Below are 18,792 nucleotides of genomic sequence, written 5' to 3'. Positions count from 1 at the left end.
GTCCACACAGGAGGGGTCTCACTCCCAGAAGGAACAATAGCAGACATTGAGGACAGTTACAAGTACCTTGGAATTCTGCAGGCAAATGGCAACCTGGAGCAGGCAACAAGGAAAGCTGCAACAGCTAAATACCTCCAACGAGTAAGGCAAGTCCTGAGAAGCCAGCTCAATGGCAAAAATAAGACCCGGGCAATAAACAGCTACGCACTGCCCGTTATCAGATACCCTGCAGGAATAAGAAGATGGCCAAAGGAAGAGATACAGACCACGGATGTTAAAACACGAAAGCTCCTCACCATGCATGGAGGGTTCCATCCCAAATCCAGCACCCTGAGACTGTGTGCTAGCCGCAAGGAAGGAGGCCGAGGACTAGTGAGCGTGGAAGCCACTATCCAGGATGAAACATCCAAGATCCATGAATACATCAAGCTCAAGGCCCCAACTGACAGTGTGCTCAGTGAATGTCTCAGGCAATGGAGAGCAGAGGATACAGTGCTGGAGGACAGATCCTCATGGGAGGACAAACCCCTGCATGGGATGTACCACCGGACCATAACTGAAGTGGCTGATATCAAGAAGTCCTACCAATGGCTAGAAAGGGCTGGCCTACAGGACAGCACCGAAGCGCTCATCCTGGCAGTTCAGGAACAAGCCCTGAGCACCAGAGCGATAGGGGCTCAGATCTACCACACCAGACAAGACCCAAGGTGTAGATCTACCACCCCAGACAAGACCCAAGGTGTAGATCTACCACACCAGACAAGACCCAAGGTGTAGATCTACCACACCAGACAAGACCCAAGGTGTAGGCTGTGCAAAGATGCACCTGAAACAATCCAGCACATAACTGCAGGGTGGAAGATGCTGGCAGGGAAAGCATACATGGAGCGCCACAATCAAGTGGCTGGAATAATATACAGGAACATGTGTGCAGAATATGGACTGGAAACCCCAATGTACAAAAATTATAATAAAATAATAAAAATTTTGTTTTTATTATCCTCTTAGCTTTGTGGTGACTCCGTATCAAACACAACTTGACTTTTCTCAGTGTGCTGCTGCAGTGCTCTATAAGGGTTTAGGAAGACCAGGTTGCTTCTCTCATCTAAATCCAAAGCTGTAGCCATTCTTCTTTTGTACTGTCAACAACGTCTCATGTATAGTTATAGGCAATATTTTAAGGACAGGAGCTGCATCGTTTCTTTCAAACCCAAATTCTCTGAGTTCATTTATGCTAATCTCTACTCATTTACAGACTTTGCAGGTTTCATTGCACAAAGAGCATCACTGTTCAGTATCTTTCTTGAATAAATCTGGATCTAAAAGAAGCAGCAGAGATTCTTTCACTCCATGTTGAGGCAGAAAAACCCAACTGCCTATTATCTTTTCTCAGATCAGTCTGTAAGACACTGTTTCTCAGATTAGTTTTCTTAAAAAATAGAACTGTACAATAACTCAAAACCTTTGTATTAATTAATTTCCCATTGAAGACCTTCTTTAACCAACTAGACACCAGACAAAGGTTGGTGAATACTGACAAAAACAATGGTTACAAGTTTTTTGTTTTTTTTAATTTGCTGAAATCTGCTGAGATCGTCTGGATTTTCTTTCCATTAAACCTGATTAGTTTTAACTTCATCATGCTTGTATGTCAAGTTTAAAAAGTGAGTTTTAGGGAAAAAGGCTGCTGTTTTTATACGCGATGCATAACACATCAGTGAAATGTTTCACATGTTTAAACGTGAACTGACATCTGTCTTTTAAGATTTTCCCACACATTCCACTTGGATAATTGTCACTTTTTTCAGATTTTCCAGGAAGAAAACGTTTATTTTTACCAAAATCCTAACGAATATGCATGATCTTTCTCAATCTAAATAGTAGTCAATTATGTAGCACATAATTTAATGTTGGATTGCATGAAAATGGGATAAAAAAAATAGCCCAAATTGAAACCCATCATAATTGCAGGTAAAGGCTGATTCCACACCTTTTGACTTTTTTTCAATTATTAACTGTAAATGTTTTTGGAATGAGTGCAAGTCAATGCAGTTGGTTAATATTTACAACACGAGGTACATCTACATAGCCCTATGGATGTCTGCAGTATTATCTGCTCTGGGAAATGTGAGAACGACTGAAGTCACAAATCCCACTCTGGGTTTAAAGAATTTAACAGGCTCTTACTCTGAAAGGCAGTTTGTGTGATGTATGGCATAACGACGGGGGATTTTTAATGCTCGTTCGCAACATTTGTGCAACTTTTCATATTTTCTTGAGATTTTAAGCATCTTAGAAATTATTGATGAAATATCTTATTCCACACTTGACAAGAAGCCAATAAATTTGCCACATTCCTCACATTTTCAGCCTATTAAAACTATTCATCACAGCGGTGGAATATTCTTTGTTAAACTCGTACTCTAAATTTTGGATGTTGAATAATTAAGGCTTTATGAAGCTGAACTTCGACAAATGATTTATGCCTGTAGGGTTTCTCCCACAGAAAAGGCTGTGAAACCTCACAAGAGTCTGTAAATTACTGTTGGGCTGCATGGATCTGAACCAATCAAGAGCCAAATCAGTACCGCTGACCTATTTTCTAGGTAGTTCAATAACATTGAGCAGTCCATGGGGTTAAAAACCACATGGTAAGAGCACATGGAATGGAAAGGTTGAAGCAAGTGCTTTTGAAAATAGCCCACAAATGCAAATGAGTCAAAGAGCAGCCCGCAGACATCAAAGAGGGGCAATTTTAGGACCCAAAACTGAGACATTTTGACTTGTTCAAAAGAGGAAAAAGTGCAGGTGAGACTAATGTGAGTGACATGAAAGTAATCCTTGTTTTTTTAAGACTGCTGAAATCTTTGTTTCAGATTACGATGTCTGGTAAAGCAGCTGGAGAGAGGAGAAGCTTCGCTCAACGACCTGAAGAAAAACCTTGAATATGCAGCTTCTGTGCTTGAGTCCGTTTACATCGAGGAAACGAGGTAAACGTCACCAGCTCCACACACAGTTTGCCCTTTCTGCACGATATCTCACATAATGGATGCCACAAAAACAGTTTCATACATGACTAATCACTTATTTGGTACATTTATACTCAAGAAAGTCAAAATCCTTTTGTACTTCTTTTTTATTTGTTGTGAAGAAGGTATTTACAGGGAGAAAAAACAAAATCTGTCACTTCTAAAGCATGAAACTCAAAAACTATCACCTCCTCCTGGAGGTTTGACTTCCAGGGAATTCATTGTGGCAAATTTCTTTTAAACGTTTGCTGGTTTTTACTTACGTCTCAGTCTACAATTTGATTCTTTTAATTTTCACCTCTGTTGTTGCAGATTTTCTGGGGGTTTTGCCAAAGTCAAAGTGAGACATTTTGAGTTCGGGCAGTAAGAGCAAAAACCACAGATCTGTTTTTCGATTCTACATCTATCCGTATGGCATCTCCTTTTGACTACGGTACTTGGTGCATTTCAGTACCATGCTAATACAGGTCAGAAACATTGATTGTATTGGAGGGCTGGACTGAGTGACTCCTCCCCCTTGGAGTCACAAACAGGAAGTGGCTCCAAGAAGCCAAAATCCCATAGACATCTTTTGAGAAATAAACAGCTGTTACTCAGTCAGAATAATCATTCTTGTTTTACTACTTTTTTTATTTTTTATATTACATTTTTTTCTGGGAGCCGGTTTAGCTCGTGCTGGTTTGCGGCGCCTTCCGTCCGTGAAACCAGGGTTCGACTCCGGGCTGCTCACTGTTCCCTTCTCTACCTCTGTGCCGGTCCCAAGCCCGGTTTGAGAAGGTTGCGTCAGGAAGGGCATCCGGCGTAAAACATTGCCAAGTTTACCATGCGACTTGGTCGCTGTGGCAACCCCTGATGGGAGAAGCCAAAAGGGGAAGAAGATATTACATTTTTTTCTGTAGTTCAAGTCATTCAAGTTATAAACTGACCAATCAGATGACTCAATAAAAGAAGGAGGAGCCTGCTGGCTCCCATGTCCAACAATCAAAACGTCTGACAGATGTTGTTCAGCCCGCTTTCAAGTGGTAGGGGTGTGGCCTTCCAACAAGCTCACTCCTGGTTGGCGAGTGTGGTTGCCATAGAAACCTTGACTCTTACCAATCACCTCTTGCTGATCACGTCTGTTGACGTCCATCTCCCGGAAAGAAAATGGCAGCTGAACTGTTTTCATGCTGTTGGAGCTGGAAGTGAGCGATTCTCTATGAATGACGTCCGAAACAGACAATGGTTTGAACTTTAGCATGCTACGTGTGTGATGTCATCAACCTGATGTATCCTTTTTAGACGACGTCTACGTTATTTTCATGATTTATTTGTGATTGAGCTTCTCTACCAACTGATAACTCAACTATAGAAGAGTCATCAATAGAGAGTTTTTAGAAGTAAGCAGAAACATACGCCTGCTTAATAACTGCAAGGATTCTGGGTTTTATCCCCCCCCCCCCCCCCAAAATAAATAAATAAATAAATGAATAAAAAAATCTACATGATCAAAACTCCACCACCATGCTTCAGAACTGAACATGAAACGCACCGATTGAGAGTGAATCTCTTTGGTTGTTTTAGTCCAGAGATTCTCTGACCCACTTGGAATCAACAATCTGGACTTTCTCAGACTAGGTTTCCTACAATCTCCAACAAAATCACAACTGCAGAGTTTATGTTGCCTCATAAAATCCACGCATGCTGAGTTGGAACTTCGCTCAGAAAACAAAAGCCTCCGGTAAAATCAAGATCTCTGCGCTTCTCATTTTCTTTTCACACGCGAAGGATGTTAAGGATATTGCACCTTGAGAGCATTAACACCTGTGACATGATCCCTATTTGATCTCCTGCTTAGTTTGGCTCTAAAATGATCCCCTTATTGTGATCAAATTAGAAATTTAATCGCAGAGATATTTTAATATCATATTTCTAAAACTGAGGTGGAAAAAGGCTTAGATGTTGCATTTGAACATTAATCAATTAATGTGGTTTAATTGAAACAATTCCAGCAATAAAATCCCATTAAAAAGACAATAAAAAATAAACATTGATATACTATACATTATCTGTTGCATTATTTGGATAATGTTATTGTTAGATATTATTTTATAAATTAATAAAAAATGAAAGAAAATTCTTATAATCACACCTAATCAAGAATAACATGTTGCCACTTTTACTGGTTTTGAATAAAATATTTTCAAAATGTCAATTTATCCATTACATAGACTCAATATAGTTTTAATATTTTCTACCTAATTCACACACACAAAAAAATCAAAGAGTTGTTTATATTGCACTGTTTATCTAAAAAATTCAATTATTTTAGTACTTTTGCATTAAAATTGTCTTTTTCTACCAACAGTGGAAACTTTTAATAGTCTTCAAGTCTTCTCATTTTCTCTTAATTTTCTTTCACCACTGAATTTCTGCATGGCTAACATGGCAGATGGTATGTACATATTCAAAAGGACCCCATCCATAAATGAAAGAAACAAAAAAAGGGGCTGTATGTTCGTGTGACCCACAGCTTTTGGAAAGTTTTGTGAGCTTGTGGACCTTCTTGTGAAGTTATATTCAGAAGTGTTTTGTAAAGGCCCCGAAAATAATGTTTTCTTATGGCAAATGACCAAAGTTGGAGATCCTAACAAGTCCATACTGTCCCTCACTAATTGAATGCGTTATGAGGTGGGCTAATTGAAACTTATGGATCCTAAGTGATTAAGGCCAGTGAGGGTCTGCAGGACCCAGGAGGAACCATCCGAGCAGACTCCTTCTTATCGTCCCGTTTGACATCAGTGCTTCATATTTGCCATAAGAACACATTTTCAGTTCAGACATTTTCCTGTTTCCCTCAATGGTGAGTTATGTAACATGTGATTTTTGACATGCTGGGCTTTTTGGATCTATCAATTACAAAATGTTTTTTCTCCTTTGTAATGTACTGCAGATCCCCTCTAGTGCTTCTAGTTTGGACTTGTTTGCTTCTGCCGTGTACCCATCATGCTCTTTCCTTCAGGCGATTGGTGGACACGGAGGATGAACTCAGTGACATCCAGTCAGACTCGGTGCCTTCAGAGGTGCGTGATTGGCTGGCCTCCACCTTCACCAGACAGATGGGGCTGATGCTGCGGCGAAATGAAGAGAAACCTCGCTTCCGCAGCATCGTGCACGCCGTTCAGGCTGGCATATTCGTGGAAAGGTAACAGACCACACAAGAGGAAAAAAGGCAGGAGTTTGCAAATCATTAGAGAATGATTTGAATAATTTAAATGCAAATCCAACGGTAGATGACCAAAAGGTCATGCTGCCAAAGAACCTGAATAATTAAAGAAGCCTTAAAGAAATTCTATCAACACAATGTGGTTATGCATAGCTAGTGAGCAAAAACAACGTTCTTGCCTAAAGTCAAAACATCAATAAAAATGTCTGCAAGTTTACCAACACAACCTTACCTAAAGGTTTTGTACATAGAACTTTGAATAAAGACAAATTTTCTAAAAGACATACAGAAAAAGTCATGTCTTCAGAAAACCTTTTTTACATACATTTACAATGTTTCTTTATTTATTTTTTTGTTTGTTTGTTTATTTATTTTTAACTTGTCCTGTCCAACAGCTGAGCAGACAGATGACAGCTGAGAGCCTCTTGTGGACTGTTTTGTAGCTGTTGCCCCTACCCTTCAATCCCATATTATGAATGTGGCATTAATGAGCTGTACAGTGTTTGCTACAACAGCCTCTTCACCGTGACCTTGACAAGCCTGGATGCTCCCACAGTTCCATCTTCAAGACTTTATTACAAAGGAACATGCATGGAGGCTTTTTCTCTTTTAAATCGGTGTGTCTCAAATGTGTCAAACGTAACAGTTATTGGACAGGAAGGTAAAAGGAAGTGGGAAAATTAGAAACTTGACCTCAGTGTAGTGTCTCCACACTGAGACTGGTAGGTCTTGAGTTTAAGGCAGTCATGCCAACAACTCCAAAGAATAAATGGGACCCCTTAATGCTCAACACTCAGCGTTAATGGGTTGAATTGGGGGGTGAAACCACCAAATGGTTCTCGAGTACGACTGTCCGCAGCTCACCACTCCCCCAGGGGAGGAGTCAAACCCGCAGGACACATTTCACACACTGACGGAACTTTAACTTTGCTGTTTCTGACCTAAACCTCCAACCTCCTTCCATTTGTGGAAGCTTCTCCTGTAATGATGCGAATTGTCCAATAAATGTAAAAAAAAACAAAAAACATTATTTCTGTACCTTAAATAAAATATACATCTTGTCCATGTTTTGGCTAAACTATTTCCTGTTCCTCATTTGTGATTTAAAAAAAAAAAGCTTTTTATTAAATTAAAAAAAACAAAAAAAACCAATGTTCATCATTGCGAAATTAGCCCCCTGACTTGTATGGATCTCATGTTGGTGGGGGACCCCCCCAGGCTGTGGTTTAGGAACCTGTCTTGTTTGGCAGTGCTGTTCATTTGATGTTTTTATCTTTCCCAAACAGGATGTACCGACGCACCTCCAACATGGTGGGACTCAGCTACCCTGCGTCTGTCATATCTGTGCTGAAGGTATTATAACATGAGCACAAACCAAAATAACCAGCATTTGTGGGGGGGTTTTGAGACACACAAGCAGATTTGTGACAGAATTGAGCCACTAGGGCTTTTCCTTTTGGTATTTCTAATTAGTTTTAAACCCTTTTTTACATGAAGATAAAAACATGAGTTGGTAGGAATAGTGTCACTGTGTGAATGTCTCTGTTTTCCCGCAGAATGTTGACAAGTGGTCGTTTGATGTCTTCGCTCTGAATGAAGCCAGCGGGGATCACGCACTCAAATTCATTTTCTACGAGTTGCTCACAAGATATGATCTTATTAGTCGCTTCAAGGTAAAGTCATGAAGATGTAACGTGCTGCACCCTGCATGGCTGCTCAATCACAGGAACGCAAAGTGCTCAATTTGATGGAAGCAGGCGCTCCACTTCTAAGATGATATTGTTGCACTTGAGCAGGGATCATTTTATGAACTGGTTTCGACACTCTTCATCTCCTCTGATAGTTGCACATCTCATTTTCTACGGTCCCCACTAGCCAAGGACGATCCACTTGTAGTGACAGCATCTGGGAGTAAATGACAAGGCCCATAAAGCTGATCTGAATATGTAATCATCTGCAGGCTCCCACATCATTCATGCTCCATCATTTAATGGCTTTAAAAACGCTGTGTTTAAAACTGCATGAGATTCTGACCATTTTCACTGGCACTGTGCTTTGGTTTCATCCAATCAGATTCCCATCTCCGCCGTGGTGTCGTTTGTGGAGGCTTTAGAGGTCGGATACAACAAACACAAAAACCCCTACCACAACCTGATTCACGCCGCTGACGTCACGCAGACTGTCCACTACCTGCTGCTCAAGACGGGCATGGTGGTGAGTATCTAAAGCAGTGTTTTCCAACCTTTTTTGAGCCACGGCACACTTTAACCTTAACAAAAATCCCGCGGCACACCAGCATCCCAAAAAAAAAAGAAGCAGAAATTCATGGTCTGTATTGATCGACAGCCCCCCCCCCGCCCGCAATCTCACGTGCATTTTTGTGATAATTGTGGCCGGAAAAGCAGGAAGTTGCGGCTGTTTTTTCTAAGACATGAAATGAAAGTTAAATTAGAGAATTTAGAAACTGTTTGTTTGTTGTGGTTTCAAGACGTTTCACAAGGACAACTCATTGTGCGCTGAGACACTGTCCCTTTAAGCCAATGCATCATGGGAGATGTAGTGTGAAAACTGCCGAAAAAGTGCAGAAAGACTCGTGTCTCTGAGCTTCATTGTTTTCTTCACTTGTTCCACGGTCTGACACCGGACTTTGTGGAAAGCTACACTGCTAAAGACGAGCTTTAGCTGGTATTTTTGTTAGAACTCAGAGACTTTATCAGCAGAATTAAGAACAAGGAAGTGAAGACTTTAAGCACTTCTGATTGGTCAGACTGATGACATGTGATTAAGCCTTCAAGATTGATTGGCGGAGACAGTTAAAGTGGCGGGACTTTTCCGCAAAAAGTCATAGCTGCAGGTAAATCGCGGGACATTTTTATCAAAATGTCTTTAATAGAATTATATAAACACAAAGAAAAATTAATTTTAAGATCTTTTATATTCCTAACTACTCAGTGTTTTATCAGGGCCTGTTTGGATGAACAAAGAGCTGATTTCCTGGAGATGGAAAATGTTTTTAGATCAGTTAATGAGGGCAATTTCTCACGGCACACTTGACCATCTCCCACGGCATACTAGTGTGCCGTAGCACACTGGTTGAAAAACACTGATCTAAAGGCTCAGTCAGTCACATGGACCACACACAGGTCGACCCGTACGCGTTCTGTTGGTTTTTTGGTTGACCGATTCCGTAGAGGGTCGTAGAGGTTAGTGGCTGAATGTCAATGGGAGGCCCAGTGTGTCTTGGAGTTCACTTGAGGCTTGTTTGGCCGCCTCAAGGGATGTCATGAAAATGGAAGATGCCATTTGTGAGACTAATGCCACAAACGCACTGAGCGTTGACATACGCTTTTAGCATATGGTCTTCCCATTGGACTATCGCTGCCCGATACTAGCGCATGTACTCACAGTTGGAATAGGCTTGGTACAAAATGTTGAAGCAGGGCAAATCTTGCAAATCTTCCTCCAGGCTCCATTCCGATAAATAAAAAAACTAAAATTCCAGTCAGACATATTATTCATTTCTCCTCCATGATACATTTTTCAAACCGTTGGTACTTCCATGAGTTTATTTACCCATTCTTCATTACCAAATCCAAGTCAATGATTGGTCCAGGCTCAACTAGTTTAACTCTCAACACGCCTTTAATGTTGTTTGGTACATAGAGCCCAAAACAGACTTGCATAGCCATGCGTGAATCCAAAAGTCTTAAATGTGCATTGCTGAGGGCGGCGTGAACGGAGCATCAGGCCTAAACCAATATTTGCACAGCCTTCAGACACTTCCATATGTCTACATTCTCAGAGGAAAGCTCACTGAACTCAGACTTAGAGCATGTAATCAGAATACTTTATTTCATTCAGGGGGAAATTGCATTTACAGCCAAAATTCTACACAGTCAGAAATAAAATAAAGATAGAAAGCTATTTACAAAACAGCGCAGTGCAAACTAATAGTGTGAAAAGTGAAATATACAGAACTGTCGCTTTGTTTAATAGAGGGCTTTTTACCCGGTAACATCGGCTGATGTACAGCAGCAGAAATGCAGCCAAAGACGAAGCTTTTAAATACAGTTTTGTTCGGTAAAATTCAAAGAATACCTTTATTGTCACTGTCCACATGTACAGTCAGATTAAAGCTGTTATCATATAAGAGCAAAAACAAAACATAAAGAAAATATAGGTTATGTGCAGACAATATGCTGATTACAGGGAATGAGTAAAATGTGTCTTGCAGATATAAAATAAATAAATAAAACAATAAAAGCCATTAGTGTCAAATTAAATAAAAGGTAAAGAAGATTAGAGCTGAAGAACAGAAAAATGTCATAGATGGTTAAATAAAACATTAAATTAACAAATATATGTATATAAATATATATATAAGTACATAGGTTTATGCACAACATAAACACTCCATAAGAGAAAGAAAACCAAAACTTTTTTTTATTTGCTTCTAAATATTATCTTGGCAGATCAACTTTATGTTGTAAAACTTGAAGTGATAAATATTTTAATTTAATCTGCTTAACTTGCTCATTGTTTGAACAAAACGGCAACATATAGTTCATGAAATAAAAGTTTCTATTTACCCATGAGAATTCTCTCATTTCTAGTTTGAGTCTAGTTATGTTAAAAGAAAAAAGGCTTGCTTTAAGTCTTAAAATATCACGGAAATCAATGTTTCAGGCTAAACTTTTACTCCATACTTCAAGCTGCTTTTGTTCTCCTCGCATCAGGTAATCCATACGTCTTTCCTCACCACAGTAGCTTTAGGAAATTTATGACACAACATCAATTCCTTCAAAAATCCAAACAGCCCGAGTTCAAAATCTCCAGCTCTCCTGCTAGAAGGCTGCCCCAGCTCCCACTGTTTTATTTAATCACCTTAATAAGGTGGCTGTGGCAGCTGTTGCCGTCGCGTGTCTCCTGGGCTGCGCCTCGCGCAGGAAACCACAATAATGGAGTGACCGACAGCAGGCTCCTGAGAGAGCAGGCAAATGTCATGGATCATTCAGGCCCTCTAGACTCCATTAAATCAACAATCAACAGGTCATTCATAAAGCCTGCCTGTGAGGAAATACAGAGCTCTGATTCCCCCCCTTCCAGTTCCTAACGACTCCCCCACCGCTCTCTGTTGATTAGTCACTAATACGATTGGTGTCCTGAGCTGAGTCCCCTCTGTGCTCGACAATGGCTCAAAACACAGACGCGTGTTCCAGATGGTTGCACTCATTGGTTCTTATTGCTGGGGACTAGTAATAGAGTGTCTACCCATACTAGAAGGATGGGAGCTCAAATCCAGGGTCAAGTCACGCCTTCTTGGTTGGCAGTAAGGGGTTGGATTGGGAGCTTAAACAAATGTGTCCACCAAGTCAGACAAACGTGGAGGGCAAATTTCCCACACCCAGGTGCATAACAACTATTTTAACTTTTAAAACAAAACACAGACGTCAAGACATCAGTTTGTCCATCATTCTGGATGGATTGATGGATGGATGGATGGATGGTAGATGGATGATGGATGGATGGATGGATGGTAGATGGATAATGGATGGATGGATGGACGGATGGATGGATGGATGGATGGATGGATGGATGGATGGTGGATGGATGGATGGATGGATGGATGGATGGATGGATGGATGGTGGATGGTAGATGGATGGTAGATGGATGATGGATGGATGGATGGATGGTGGATGGATGGATGGATGGTGGATGGATGGTAGATGGATGATGGATGGATGGATGGATGGTAGATGGATGATGGATGGATGGATGGATGGATGGATGGATGGATGGTAGATGAATGGATGATGGATGGATGGATGGATGGATGGATGGATGGATAGATGGATGGTAGGTGGATAATGGATGGATGGATGGTAGATGGATGGATGGATGGATGGTAGATGGATGGATGGATGGATGGATGGATGGATGGATGGATGATGGATGGATGGATGGATGGATGGATGGATGGATGGATGGATGGATGGATGGATGGATGGATGAATGAATGATGGATGGATGGATGTTGCAGGACCACATACTAGTATACACATCCATACTGCAAAAGAGGGACAGAAGAGTAATCTTAAGAGGAAAGTGTTGAAATGATCTGTACATGCAGCAAATTATTTTACTTATATCAAATCCTAGAAACAAGGAGTTACACACAAACATTTGAAAAGGGAAATATGAGCTTTTAGAATGACTTCAAACTGATTTTTATACCATATAAAACAAAATATTAATCTTATATGTATTTTTTGCAAGTTCTAAGCAAATGGTTTGTATATTTTTTGTTGTATGTACCTTTGATTAGTGATTAAAATAAATAGTACAATAAGTGGAAATGACTCATTTTAGAACAAAAAGTGAGCAAAATGAGAATCCCAGGACAACTTGCATCTTGATGAATTGTCATAAAATCTAAAACTAGCACTAATTCTTAGAACGTAAATCAAAATGTTTGTTTCCAAAATTAATGACAACAAATGACATTTTCACTAGTTAACATTTATTGAACGTTAAAGGAACATTCTGCAAATGGAACCAAAAATTACAGTGACATTTAACATTTTGAATTTCTTAAAAGAAGAAATGGAGCAAATGGATTATGAAACGGGATTATAATTTCCATTTTTTTTTCTAGATTTTAGCTCTAAATGAGGCAAAAAGTTTAACTGTACTGATTTTGAGAAAGCTTGGAAAGATGTAGAAAAAAGAGAAAAAAAAGTTAGAACAACTACAAACCTGGAAAATTATCTGGAATGTTTAAAACTAAAGTTTATTTGTTATACAAAGACAATTTATCAATTAACAATTAAAAAGCAGGTTTCTGGAAGGTGGTGGGAAACCAGAGTTCCCGGAAAAAAGCCTCACATGTACGAGGAGAACAGGCAAACTCCACACAGAATAAACCCCACTGGGATTTGAATCATCATCATCTCACTGTTAGGCGACAGTGCTAACCACTGCACCACATGTGCAGCCCATTCAGCAGATGTGTATCTTTTTCTTATTCATAACTGATAGATAAGAAGAATAAAAGAAACTATCATATAATTCCATGAATACTCTGCTTTAAAAAGGTGGATCTGTGCTCTAGGAAAGCTGGTCGATTCTCCTTCCTGATGGTTTTTGACCAACAGAAAGGAGATGAGGAGGCGGGATCGACGGCGTCTCTGCACAGCCTGTTCAGCAGTGAAATGAGGCTGTGTGTTCAAAAACAGGAAGAAATGAAATCTCAAAATGACTTTTTCATTTTACATCCCCATTTGTTTCCTTTCATCTGTGACGGTAATGCATTTTTAATGCAAAACTCTTCCCCTATACCATGTTTTCCCTTAAAATTAATCCCTTAATTCCACTTCACTGCTTTCTCATCTCATCGTCATCCATTCTTTCCACTTATGTTCATGATTTTTCCATCTTCTTGCCCCGTCGCTGGTTCTGATTTTTTTTCCCGCCTCTCCACCTCTGTAATCCGTCTAATTTTTTCCCTCCACCTCCTCTTCTTCTCCCTGTGCTGGTTTCCGCCCCTCCGTCCTCTCCTCCTTGGTCTCCAGCACTGGCTGACAGAACTGGAGATCTTTGCCATGATCTTTGCGGCAGCAGTGCACGACTACGAGCACACGGGGACCACAAACAACTTCCACATCCAGACAAGGTAATGGATGGTAAAATTAAAAATGCATGGCAGTGACTCAGCCGATCAATGGTTTTATTTGCAGGGGGGGAAGGGGGGGTCTTTGCATTTTAACTGTGATTGCCCGCCGTGAGGTGATAAAAGGATAGATGCACATGAATTCAAAAGCCCAAGCTCTTCCAGTTTTTTATCTTTATTATTCTTTCGAGCCAAATGTTCTCAGAAACTTTATTTTTGCAAGATAAACTTTCATCTCCGAACTTTGTAGTCACGTTTCAGAGGCAGCAAATGCACTTTATACACCCTTATGAAGGTATTTAGAGATCATTTTCAGTCATTTCTGAAATAAATTCTAGTAGAATGACATATAGAAGTTTCATCACAATTTTAAGACAATTTAATAGATGAAACACCCCATGGGTGGCCTCATTTTTGAATTTGTGTTTGTATTTTTCCAGTTTAAAACAACAAACGTCATCTCCGTGTCATTGTTTGACAGGTCAGACACAGCCATCCTGTATAATGATCGCTCAGTGCTGGAGAGTCATCACGTCAGCGCAGCCTACCGCCTTCTGCAGGACGACGACGAGATGAACATCCTCTACAACCTCTCCAAGGATGACTGGAGGTCACTAATGCAGACTCTACCGCTGTCACGTGAAAACAGTCAGAGGCATGAGAGGCGACAGGCCAAGCAAACACGCTTCTCTGATCTCAAACACCAAAGTCAAGTTAGGACTTCTCCAGATCAAACATTTGGAGAGTTGGAGAGCTTCAAAGGTTCAACAACACTTTTGAAGATCTTGTACGGAAATACAAAGCGGCAAAACTAGGAGTAAAAAATTCTTACAATTTAAACAAAAACATCTGCCCATGAGGTAAAAAAATAGTTTTACCTAAAATTTAAAACTAAAAGAAAGCTTATTTTATTTTGAAAAATGTTTTTGTTAAGATTATTTTTCTTGCCAGACAAAAAAGGAACAGCTTTTTTGAGTCATTTTACTTTCTTAGATACACACTCCAATGGAAATCGTGTTTTTGGTGTTTAACGTGTTCCTGTGGCATTTTTCTGATGATGGAGGACATTTATAAAAACGGCATTTCTGAGTATTTCTTTATTGAGATCGTTGTGAATCGGGGGCAGATGAAAAAACACATTATAAAAAGATTATACGTAGAAAAAACACTGGGCGGGGCCACAATCACCCTGCTCCATTCTGATGCATCCACGTGAGACAAACAGACCCGTAAACGTCTTTGTTTTCCTGGTCTGAGCTGGAATCTGGATCTAAACTGGACGTCTGGTTGGCTCTGAAATTGTTCACCATTTTGTTGGATCGCTATAGGTTTTAGCGTGTGAGGAGCTGTAAGCTAGTGGGAGAGTACGTAAAGAGTTGGGTGATAGGAAGGGCGGCAGGCCATGAGCTCCCTGGTCTGAACTATCAGCAACAGGGAGGGGAAATTGGGTGCGGGGTTGCTATCTACGAACAACTCAGAGATGAATTTCTAATGAACTCCTGCTGCTCTGCAGAAACTATGTCCTAGAAAACAACACAGGTTTTTTGGCTAAGAACGGCATAATTATAATTTAGACTAATACTAATACTTTGAGATCTAGTTTTAATGCCAGAATCTGGCAGCTTTTTTCAAAGCAGAGCTCCTCAACCGTTCCTCTCACCATCCCATCTTTTTTTGGCCTTTTTTTTAATCTAAAGGTTAAACGCTGAGGTTTTTCCTCTTTTCTGTTTCCATCCAGAGAACTCCGGGCTCTGGTGGTGGAGATGGTGCTGGCCACTGACATGTCCTGCCACTTCCAGCAGGTCAAGGCCATGAAAAACTTCCTACAACAACCTGAAAGGTCAGTTCTGCTTTTCCTGACAACTTTTTTACTCTAATTGTCAAACCTCAGCGGCTATTTGTTAATTATAACTTTAGGAAAATCCATGGAAATAAACAACAAAATATATGTGTTGTTGCTCTGGTGCTGTCAAATGAATTTACAAAATAAAAATTATATTGCAGTGTTTCTGCCAGACAGTAGCAAAGGTCGTCCATTAGCGAGTGCAGGAATGCAGCAGAGGGAAAGCTGCAGAGCCTCTCAGGCGGAAACTCTGCTTATTTTTCTCTGTTAGAAGCTCGGGCAGCAGCAGAGTTATGGTGCGGTCACGTCACACTTGGCAGAACGACATTTATTTGCACGCTGTGGTGACAAACAACCGAGGCTGGAGAGTCTTGGCAGGTTTCCTGGTGCAGGACCGTTCCGCTGCACCTGAAGAGAAAACAGGAAATGTTTCCCCTCCAGCAAATCCTGCTGCTCTAGGTTTGTTTTTTTAAGCCTGCTGACTTGCTTGGTGTGGTTCTACATCCCTCTCTGTTGTGTGGTAGGAGAGGCATTCTGAGCAGGACAGAGCGAGCCAACACAATTGACAGCAACTTTTCTTTGGTAGCGCTTCTGACGTGACGTAAACAGAAAGTCTTTAAGGCTACAGTTTGACAAGGTGCGATCAGAAAGACTTGGAAATGGTTGTGGTGGGACCGCTGTTGGACTTTAAGGGGGGATGGAATCAGAAAACAAAAGCCTTTTCAGAGAAAATATGAATCTCAATTTTTAACGTGACCACATGTTCTGTCAGAAACGCTTTGATCAGTCATGCAGACAGAACCAGAACTGAGTCTTTGGGATCCTGTTGGTTTCGTGGGTTAGAGGGTAAGGCGTGAAGATCTCATCAGGTAAATAGCTGAAGGATCTGGAAGAGGAAAAACGGGCTTTGACATCTGTGTGGTCGTCTTTGACCTTTTTCTGGACAATCACTGCCACAACCATCAACGGCAGTTTCCTTTGAAGCACTGCTTCAGAGTTTCCATTGATGTAAAAAAAAAAATATAATGTATTCTGAGTCAGACACCACTCCAGTTCTCTCATCAAATTAAGTAACTTCTTCTAAATAGCACTAGTTTGCTGTGAGAAATGGATTGAGTGACCCCGCCTCCTGGCGTTCAAAACAGGAAGAACAGACGGGCTCCAAGAAGCCAAAATACCGTAGACTTCTATAGAGAGTCTTTCTATCGGTCAGAAGAACTGTTCTGGATCTGATACCATTTTTTAAAAACATTTTCTTGAAAATCCCCATTGCAGTGTAAATTGTAAACATTGTACACTGGCCAATCAGAAGCCTCACATCCAACGTTCAAAACACTTGATTGGCAGAGTCTTCTGAGCCCGCTTTTAGGTGGTAGGGGTGTGACCTTCCAACAAGCACACTCCAGATTGGTGAGAGTGGTTGCCATAGAAATTTAGACTTAGACCAACTCTGACCAATCACTGGTTACCGAAGGCGAATGAATTGACCTCATTTGGTTGGAGACAGAAGGTAAATAGTTTTCAATGGAAGACGCCACACTCACTCAGTCCAGTTCTGAGATACAGTCAAGGACTTCAACAGGCTCTACTTTAAATACTAAGTAACAACATCAAGTCTAAGTGATACAAATATATGAGAACATCCAAAATAATTATTTGACAGAGATCATTTCATTTAGAAATGAGAAAGAAACATGTTCACTTTGGATTTTTCAGTTAAGTACACATCACTCAGACTACAGGTGGTCTGCTGAATGTTCATTTTGGTGACAAAAGTCAGAGTAAAATTATCTGACTTGAAAAGTGGATCCATTTGTTGTGATTAAGCCAGAATATTGATCATAATCTGCTACATCTTCACAATCACTAAACTGAAACAATGACAGCAAACCGAGCATCTTCTAGAGGTGATTGATTACAAACTTAATGCAAAAATAGACTAGAAATGCAGCATTACATCTAAACAGGACAAATGTCACGATTCACTGAAAAAAAGACCCTTAGATGTTGTTCAAATATTGTTACGCCATTAGCAGATTTTTTTTAAACAAGCAAAATATCCTGTCACTGTAGTTAGATGAAACGATCTTCCCAAGAATACCTATTTTAGGAAAAAAGTTCCAGTCTTAAAGACATGTTTCTAAAATTAAAATAATTAATTACTTAAAAACTTTTTGATAAAAATCTGTCTTTTTCTTGCTAGACAGAAAATAAAACATTTTTTCCTGAAACAAGGCTCTTTTGACTTTATGAAGATTCAGTTTTGAAGTGTGGTGGTTATTTCAGTCAGACAACTCTTGCAGTAAGAAATATTTATTTGACATTTTTCCACATTCTTTAAGTTGGCATTCACATATTTTCGTTTGGCATAAGGCTCCGTTCAATTCCATAAAACTTCCATAAAATTCCATAAAATTTCCATAAAACTTTCGGGTAACAAAACCCCCCTTTACGGAGCCCACAGGTGGAAGCCGGGGAGGAGGGTGGGGCGAAGAATGAGCGCTGAAGGTAAGAAAGAATGAACAACTGCGCACCTGGCTTAAATAGGACGCTGAGCAGGTGAGTTAATTAACTGAACCGCCCTGGGGTATTTACCTGAAAACACTGCTTCGAGTATCTGCCCGAAATACGATAAATCGTCATTTCAGTCAGACAACTCTTGCAGTAAGAAATATTTATTTGACATTTTTCCACATTCTTTAAGTTGGCATTCACATATTTTCGTTTGGCATAAGGCTCCGTTCAATTCCATAAAACTTCCATAAAATTCCATAAAATTTCCATAAAACTTTCGGGTAACAAAACCCCCCTTTACGGAGCCCACAGGTGGAAGCCGGGGAGGAGGGTGGGGCGAAGAATGAGCGCTGAAGGTAAGAAAGAATGAACAACTGCGCACCTGGCTTAAATAGGACGCTGAGCAGGTGAGTTAATTAACTGAACCTCCCTAGGGTATTTACCTGAAAAAACACTGCTGCGAGTATCTGCCCGAAATACGATAAATCGTCATTTCAGTCAGACAACTCTTGCAGTAAGAAATATTTATTT

General features: G+C 40.3%; 1 protein-coding gene across 9 annotated transcripts in view; it reads left to right on the top strand.

Annotated features, from left to right (window-relative positions):
* pde1cb (phosphodiesterase 1C, calmodulin-dependent b) overlaps positions 1 to 18,792 on the top strand; it is a 150,918-nt gene that overhangs the window by 109,066 nt on the left and 23,060 nt on the right. For all 9 annotated transcript variants that reach the window (XM_078934271.1, XM_078934270.1, XM_078934275.1 and 6 more), the window contains 8 exons: positions 2,877 to 2,990; positions 6,031 to 6,213; positions 7,521 to 7,587; positions 7,791 to 7,907; positions 8,308 to 8,448; positions 13,807 to 13,907; positions 14,386 to 14,514; positions 15,643 to 15,744. In XM_078934271.1, coding sequence (XP_078790397.1) covers positions 2,877 to 2,990; positions 6,031 to 6,213; positions 7,521 to 7,587; positions 7,791 to 7,907; positions 8,308 to 8,448; positions 13,807 to 13,907; positions 14,386 to 14,514; positions 15,643 to 15,744 — 954 coding nt within the window. The remainder of the gene's footprint in view (positions 1 to 2,876; positions 2,991 to 6,030; positions 6,214 to 7,520; positions 7,588 to 7,790; positions 7,908 to 8,307; positions 8,449 to 13,806; positions 13,908 to 14,385; positions 14,515 to 15,642; positions 15,745 to 18,792) is intronic.

This window comes from Oryzias latipes, chromosome 17 (assembly GCF_053564925.1).
Source record: "Oryzias latipes strain Hd-rR chromosome 17, Olatipes_Hd-rR_3.1".
NCBI classification, from domain to species: Eukaryota; Metazoa; Chordata; class Actinopteri; order Beloniformes; family Adrianichthyidae; genus Oryzias; species Oryzias latipes.
This window is presented reverse-complemented; position numbering and strand designations above follow the sequence as displayed.